Here is an 8,360-nt window from a genome sequence, read left to right as displayed (position 1 = left end):
CTTGCTGCTTAGCTGATGAATGTGATTCAGGACACGGAGATTTGTGACTGAGAGAGAATACCTGGAAACCTCCTGCTGGTGTGCTGCCGTTGGCTGTTGCTGCTGTTTCCGTCTATGCTCTGACTGCCCTCCATGACCACCTTTCTACTCACCTGCTCCGCTGATTATTCCTGGATTCGTGAGTACTGATAAACAGTGTTTGGCAGGTTACTTCAAAAACGTAATGCATTATTTATTACTTGTTACTGTCATTTCAAAGTAATTTGTTATATTATAATATTACTGTCTTTGAATTGTAAGGCATTACAGTACTTTTGCATTACTTTCACGAAAATAACTAGAAATATGGATTTGGCGTTCTCAATAGATCTTCTTGCATTCAGTGCAGCTCATTACACACCCAACAGGAGGTGGCGTGGTATGGCATATTGACTGAGCTGGGGTTAAGGTTAACAACAGTACAATATAATGGCCGCAATTATGGCTCATGGTGTAATACATATTATAATAGAAATACTGTAATGGCGTCTTCATATTGAAATCAATAGAGCTAGAGCCTACTAGTGTATATTGTGACCTAAAAAAAGACATGACAAGATACACAACCCTTTTTACATTTCTATCCCTTTATTCTCTTTTATTCACTGAAAATTTACAGCATAATGACACATAGTTTATGCTTCATCAAAAATAAGTAAAAGATTAGTTCTTGGCCTCAAGGGATAAAATAAAACTGGCCTGGGGGGGGGAGTAATCTTAACATTACTTACAGCTAGACTATTAGCTATATGGGGTTACCCAGCCACATTTCAAGACGACAAAAAAAAAAGAAATGGAACTGAAGTGCTTCAAATTAAATTAAAGTGCTTTGGCCTACTGGCCCTCATAGGAAACACAGTTCAGTCATTTCAGTCAGACTTCAAACAAGTATACAAACAGAGGTAGCATGCAGCCCAACAAAGCTGGTAAAATGGACTTAAATGACCTATTCCTAAAAATGGAAAGTAGAGAAATAATGTCTGAACAGAAAATTTGTTACAAATATGGAAATGTGAACAATGTAGCTGATAGCTAGACCCATGGCTATTGCTTCTGTGGGGATAGCCACATTTTTCAAAATTACAAATGACAATCAAAGTGCTTTAAATGAAATTAAAGTGCTTAGGTCTATTGGCCTTATAGGAAACACAGCTCAATTAATTCAGTCATACTTCAGACAAAAAGTAAGCTGGGCTATACATGAAAAAATGGAAATAAAAAATGTCCAAAAAACATCAGAAAATGTCCAAACAGAAGACCTGTTATTGCCAAATATATAAACAGAGGTAGAATGCAGCCAAACAAGGCTTGTAAAATTAACTTATATAGCCTGCTTAAGGTTCTATGGTGGGGAACTATCCTATTCACCACCTACTTCACTAAAATACCTGTTGAAGCGCAACAGAAGAAGGTGCTGAAAGCATCCATCACCAAGACGGTTGCGTTTTGGAGTGAGCAGAAGACTCCTGAGACAGAAAAGTCTTTCGACTGGTGCACTCGATGGTGTAGGTCAGGGGTATCAAACTCAAATACACGGACTGGTTCAGTGTTTATTGAAAACTGATTGAAATGCTCATATGACACATGTTGAACCTGGAACTAACACAGCCTATAAGTTACTGCCTATAAAACAACATTAATCATTAAATAAATGAAAAATCAGTTGCATTCATTTCTTATGGCTTTATTTGCAGCTTTCTATAGTAATTTCAAATGAAAACATTTTCCTACAGGCCAACAACAGCCAAAAAATAATTTTAAAATTTTTAAAAAGTCAACATATATTAAACCTGAGTGTGCTGCTCTCTGATGCGCACTAGTCTAAGCCAGATACTTGAACCTGGAACTAACACAGCTTATAAGACTGTTTTTATCTATGAATAACAGCACTAAACATTAAATACAAGAAGAATCAGTTGCATTAATTTCTTCTGGCACTTTATGCAGCTTTTCCAGAGTTATTTACCTGTCACGGTGTTTCATTTCATAGTGTCTTCTTACGTTATATTCTTTCATGACAGCTACACTGTCTGCACAGACGACAAACAGCTTTGTCCTTCATATCCGTGAACACATACTCTGCCTCCCACCTGCCTTGAAAACCCCTGTTTTCAAAGTCCACCGTCCGTTTAGCAATTTTTATCTAATGATAATAGATATTATCATGCGGGCCAAAACTGGCACGCGGGCCTTGAGTTTGACATACGAGGTGTAGGTGCATTGTAAAGGACTGCGATTTTTTATTTATTTTTTTTTTAATTCCTGGAAACAGATGGAGGCTTTCCATCATTACCTCTGTTTCCACTGACATGGGTGCATCAGCCGAGACACTGACCTGTTCATCAAAAGAGAAAAAGTCCTCCTCACTTGGAGTGACAGCACCAGGTTGAGGGGCAGCAGGAATCAGGGCTGCAGGCTCCTCCGTTGGAAGGGAGCGGCACTCCGTTGTAAGGTGGAAAGTGATGTGGTCTCTTGTGGTTTCCTCTTTTATCCAGCACAGCTTTAATTTTGGCAGAGAGACTGAAGCCAGTAGCGCAGCTTTGGAATCACTTGTAGCAAGCAAATCGAGTTTTGATTGCTCCCAAAATAACTTCAGGTAACCCAGAGTCCGACTCAGCTGCTGCTGCAGTCATCTTCACCTCCAATCAATATAGTTCTCTGGCAGTAACATTTGCACGAATTTTTCTCCTCTGCTAATCTCGCAGTGTTGGCAAATTTGTATGAAAACAACACACCACTTAATTTTGAGTTTAAAATGCATTGTAATGCGAGGAAGTAAAATATTACCCTTTTTTTTGTGTAATGTCTGACATTACCACATTACAGCAAAAAGTAATACATTACAGTAGAGATCGAACGATATGGAGTTTTCAGGGCAGATACCGATTATTAATAATCAAGCGAAACCAATAGCCGATATTTAGAACCGATATTAGTTTGCAGCAAAAATGAAAATTTTGGTGTCAAAGTTTAGAGTAACACACCTGGGTTTAGAATGAATACAGTATACTGTTTGTTTGTTTCGTGTACACTGAAAAAAAGACCTTAACACAAAATCTTAATTGAAAATTCATTATTTTTTTAAACAAAAAGTGCAGGGGCCTTCCAGCAGCATTTCTTAAAACTCACTCAAATGAAAAACTAAATAAATAAAATAGCTCCCTGAATTTTTGAAACATCAACAAAATAAACTGAACTGAACTGCTCTGAAATTTGGGTCTGAGTTAATACTCCCAATTCAGTAGCACCAGACTGTGGTGCAGAAAGCAGAGCTGCTCAGCGTGCTCTCCTGTTAGACGGCTTCTCTTCTTCTCATGAAGTGCAGTGACTTCGCTGAAGACTCGCTCACTTATATTTAATTATATATATTTAGAGAAATAAAGGCATATTCAGAATCTCAGAACAGTAGGCTAGATACAAACTCTTGTGCTTAGAACTGTATGTCGTATTACGTAAATAAGAATAAGGCACTTAGCAACTGTAAATGCAAAGAATAGAGGCTTCATTACACACGTGAGTTGTAGACGCAACAGTAAATTTATTGATTGAAAATAAAACACCCTGAGAATAATCTCCTCAACATGTGCTCTCTGCCTGATTCATATCCCTGGACTTTACGAGTGACAGGCAAAAAGATGATCATTTAACACCAGTAGTTAAGTTGCAGCACCATAGTGTAGTGAGAGCATGAGCGCTGAGGGAGAGGTGATTGTAAACAATCAAGGACACGTTAGCGTGTAGTACTGTTATGCGCAGTGGACAGCATCCTATCATCCTGCATCACTGCATGGTATAGAAACCTCCCCTCAGGAAGAAGGCTGCGCAGCATCAGCACCAAAACAGCCAGACTTCAAACAGCTACTTTCCAGAGGTTGTCAGACTGCTAATCTCTGCAAAACATTACAGACTAATGTCCAACAAACAATTAATATTTATTTTGTATATTGTGTTTTTATGCCGAACGCTGTTTTTAACTTTCATATCTAATTTTTATATTGCTATTATATTGTCTGCTGCTTTTAAGTGACCTTGAGTACTAATTTCCATTCCTTTTTTTATCCTCGTGTCCTGGAATGACAATAGATAAACATTGAATGAGATATGAGAAACACTGGTTTTAATGAGTATAATTCACACACTTTTTAAACCAGTAAGGAACATCCACAGCAAGAACATTGTACCAAGCACAGTACAGAGTACAACCTCTTAACGAAAAGCACTAAGTGCCAAGCCATAACATAACATACACTGTAAAACAAACATTGCCCACAAAACAAACTGTTAAAAAAAAACTGTTAAAACAAACATACAGCCTTAATTAGATCCTATTTTCTTAACATAAGGCCCCTGTTCCTGACAAAATCCTATATATTTTGAAGACTTCTATCCTTCAAAATTAGTAAAAAACAGTGTGCAAAACAAAAATAATATCATGGTGGCAGCTGGCTTGCAGTGAGTATTTCTTGTGAGTGAGTCAGGTACAACCTCATCACAAAAATCTGAACTAGCCCTTAAAGATAAAATAATAAATAATTCTGATAGTGCCAAGTCATAACACAACATAAAGTGTAAAACAAACATTAACTACAAAACAAACTGTTAAAACAACAACAAAATCTGGAATATTTTGGAGACTTCTATCCTTCAAAACCGGGTGCTCAGCAAGCTTACATTGTTGACACTCCATCTTACTTGCTAGGTTTCCTTTTTCAATATGTGTTTTGAAGTGTTTCATCACAGCACAGATTTCGGTCTTGCTCCATGGCCTTTTTACACATTCTGTGGATTTTATCTCGTTCAATCAAAAGTATTTCACATTTTAAGATAGTGAAGATAATAGCTGTTTAGTGTAAATTTCCTTGAAATAAGTTTTTAGCGACTGAAATGTAGGTTAATTATGTTATATACAAAAGTGACACATAGTGATTGTTAAATTAAAGTCTGTATGACGCTGGTAACATCAATACCATAACGGTTAACCATAACTGTGTTCACTAGCCACTGTGGCCTTGGTGTCCCACATGACTGCATCAGCTCATTTCTTTCCTTCATATGCATAATGACAGTTTCCTGTCTATCTAAATGAAAGGCTATTAGTACCCACAGCATTTCTTGAAAATTCTGGAAAAAACAACAAATGTCACATTTGCTTGGCTGCCGTGGACTGTTAACAAGGCACTGATGTGTCTGTGACATGATGACATCATGTACTAAGCTGAACTATATCTATAGTATTCTGTAAATGTTTTGTTATTAAATTGTGCTAATTAACTCAAGTTTAATCATCTAAGAAATAAATGAATGAATGGATGAAGTTCTACCTGTGGAGCTGGTGACAACAGTCTTGGTTGCACACTTTTTTTTTTTTTGTCCTGATGAAGCAAGAAATTCTTCTGTCAGAATAGCCAGTACAAACTCCAAACCATCTATGGAGAAGTTTACTTTATACACAAAACAATACTTTTACTGAAATTGAGCTGTAACTTGAACTTGATCCTGAAATTATGTGTAACTGTGAGGAGAAACACCTCTTGACAACTGGGGAGACTAGATGAGATTACAAATTACTTTACACACAGAGAGAGACACACTCAATGTAATTTGAACTGAAGGAGGAGGACCATCAATATTAGAAATGTATTTTCCTCATCCCAAGGTTAACAAACTCAGTGTTCACTTAACCCGATTTCTGGAATACCCTTCTGAACCATTACTACAATTTTAAACAAATTATCAAAAAAACATAGGGTAGAGTGGGGTAAGATGAGCCACTTTTTACTTATGTTGTCCTGGAGGTAAGGAAAAATGACACAGAAATAGAATGAAAACATATACCTTTATTTCAGGATGTCTCCTATCAAATGAAATTATCAGAATGCATCTCTGACAAAGCTGCCCAAAATAATGACTTCTCAAAAAAAAGTGCTCCTGTGGCTCAACTTGACCCAGGTTAGGGGTAAGTTGAACCAAATCAGTGGGTAAGTTGAGCCATCTGGGGGTAAACTGACCATCTGAGTTTTAAAATGTAAACCTGAGCATATTGTGCTAACAAACCATTTTAACAGTTTTGAACTTGTGAGAACAAACCACCAGTTAGTTTAAAACAAACCACCAGTTAGTTTCAAAACCATTTAACCATCAAAACAACTACTCAATATTCCAGCTGTCAAGGTTGCAGGGGAATATGAACTGTTGCTCCCTCCTTGCAGTTCCTCCAGCCTTTTGAGGTTGAGGTAGCTTCTTCAGCACATCGCTCCGTGGGAAGGATGCCTCATCCTTTTCCTTGAATGTAAAGATCAAGATCAATATTCCTTTATTTGTCCCGCGAGGGGAAATTTCAGAATACAGCAGCATCAGTAAAGATTAATAAAGATTAATATAAGAAGTGCAATGCAGATTAGAAACAAAACAGTGTATACAAAAGAGTGAGGATTTAAATAAAAATAAAAAGAAAGAAATTGTAAAAAAAAATTGTAAGAAATTGTAGATCGTATTTACAGATTATGTACATGTTTTATTGCACAGCTTATTGTCCAGAATATTGCACTGATTACTTGGAGTAGTTTTTATTGTACAGTCTGACAGCTGCAGGGAGGAATGACCTGCGATACCGCTCTTTCACACACTTTGGATGTAGCATCCTGTCACTGATGGAGCTCCTCAGTGCAGTGAGTGTGTTTTGTAGGGGGTGGGAGTCATTGTCTGTCATGGAGGACAGCTTGGCTGTCATCCTCCTCCCCCCCACCTCCTCCACCAGTTCCAGAGGGCATCCCAGGACAGAGCTGGCCTTCTTGATAAGTTTGTCCAGCCTCTTCCTGTCAGCTGTAGTGATGCTGCTCCCCCAGCAGACTACACCATAGAAAATGGCAGAGGCCACAACAGAGTCATAGAAGGTCTTTAGGAGTGCCCCACGCACCCCCAAATACCTCAGCCTCCTGAGCAGATAGAGTCTGCTCTGTCCTTAGGTGGGTAAAGGTGGGTTTCTTACTGTCAGTGATCCCTCGGATTCTTCTGAGAAATCTGGCACTCACTTCGTTACCCACAAGGCTGTCAACCAAGCCAATGTAATGGTAGCTCCTGCATTTGGATGCAAATTTTACGATGACAAAGTCACCAACTACCAGATCTAAGACATCTGGTTCACTTCTTGGAGGGAATTTATGCCTGTAAAACAAAGAAAAGAGCAATGATGAGCAATAAGAATAGTTAAACCTTAAGTAATGCAAAAATTACTATACTATACTACTATAAAATATTAGCAAGTACACATTCCTTAATATACTATGGTAATTATAGCTGGTAAGTAAACGTGTCAGTTTGTTGTTTATTTACTTAACTGTTGTCTAGTTGTCATAAATAGTTATTGTTTTCAAATATATGAATTCTGTTACCTGTCCATCACATTAGCCAGATTGTCAAAGAACTCCCCAACTGTAGTTTTATTGAAGGCAGTTGCCCTTCCCAAAGATGTTGCTTCAGGCATACAGCAGGAGAGATGGTGGCGTGCCATAAAATTCTTGAACCAGTCTTTACCTAAAAAAAAAGTAATGGTACTGTATTGAACTACACAAAATGAATGAGTCTATGCCAAGCTACTTAGTCATGTTATTTCTTGCACATCCTACCGGCTAAACCTTTCTCTTTCCAGGTGCTGGGGGTAGGAATATTGTTTCTTTCCGCCAATTCCAATGCCAGTTCACGGCATTTCTTTGGAGTAAGGCCATGGAACTGCTCCGCAAGCTTCTTGATGTGGTCTGCTAGCTCCTTCTCCACCTCCTCTGAGAAGACTCTCTTTGCTTCTGCTGTTCCACCATACCCTACTGTTTTTATTTCCTTTGCCTCCCTCTTTTTCATGTACCTCCTCAATGTTGACCTGTCAATATTTCTCTCTTTTGCCACGGATCTGATGGACTTTCCACCCTTGACATCATTGGCTGCTCTCTCCATCTCTTCAAGGGGTGTTGAGCCCCAGCTTGTTTTCCTCTTGTAGGTTCTTGGCATGATACCTTTTCTACAATGGTTAACATATGACAAACACACCAAACCAGTTGAGTATACTCAAGTGAAATACCATAAGAGACTTAAATGAATTTCAATGCCTGATGTTGGGGCAAGTTGAACCATTGGCTCAATTTACCCCATAGCCTTTGGCTCACTTTGCCCCATAGCCACCATTTTGGAAAAAACGGGCTATCTTAGAAATTTAGGCTAATCTTTAGTGAAGTCATTCACTTTATTTTATACGTTAGCGAATCACCAACATGTATAATATATAATTTTAGACCTAGATAAATTTGCTTTGACATAACAGTCATTCTACC

At 38.1% G+C, this 8,360-nt stretch overlaps 1 protein-coding gene across 1 annotated transcript; it reads right to left on the bottom strand.

Moving 5' to 3' along the window:
- Positions 1-6,186: 6,186 nt before the first annotated feature.
- Positions 6,187-8,040, bottom strand: LOC143317493 (uncharacterized). The gene is made up of 4 exons (XM_076725645.1): positions 7,665-8,040; positions 7,431-7,572; positions 7,071-7,203; positions 6,187-6,321 (listed from the first exon to the last, which is right to left on the bottom strand). The coding sequence occupies exons 1-4, from the start codon at positions 8,038-8,040 to the stop codon at positions 6,187-6,189; spliced, it is 786 nt and encodes a 261-aa protein (XP_076581760.1).
- Positions 8,041-8,360: the final 320 nt, after the last annotated feature.

This window comes from Chaetodon auriga, chromosome 24 (assembly GCF_051107435.1).
Source record: "Chaetodon auriga isolate fChaAug3 chromosome 24, fChaAug3.hap1, whole genome shotgun sequence".
Taxonomy (NCBI): domain Eukaryota; kingdom Metazoa; phylum Chordata; class Actinopteri; order Chaetodontiformes; family Chaetodontidae; genus Chaetodon; species Chaetodon auriga.
This window is presented reverse-complemented; position numbering and strand designations above follow the sequence as displayed.

Excerpts from the sequence above, each read along its gene's own strand:
- LOC143317493 (XM_076725645.1), bottom strand. The coding sequence starts at position 8,040 with ATGCCAAGAACCTACAAGAGGAAAACAAGCTGGGGCTCAACACCCCTT. Across the intron at positions 7,573-7,664 it reads GAAAGAGAAAGGTTTAGCCG|GTAAAGACTGGTTCAAGAAT; the intron begins GTAGGATGTGCA and ends CTTTTTTTTTAG. Across the intron at positions 6,322-7,070 it reads ACAGCCTTGTGGGTAACGAA|GAAAAGGATGAGGCATCCTT; the intron begins GTGAGTGCCAGA and ends TTTACATTCAAG.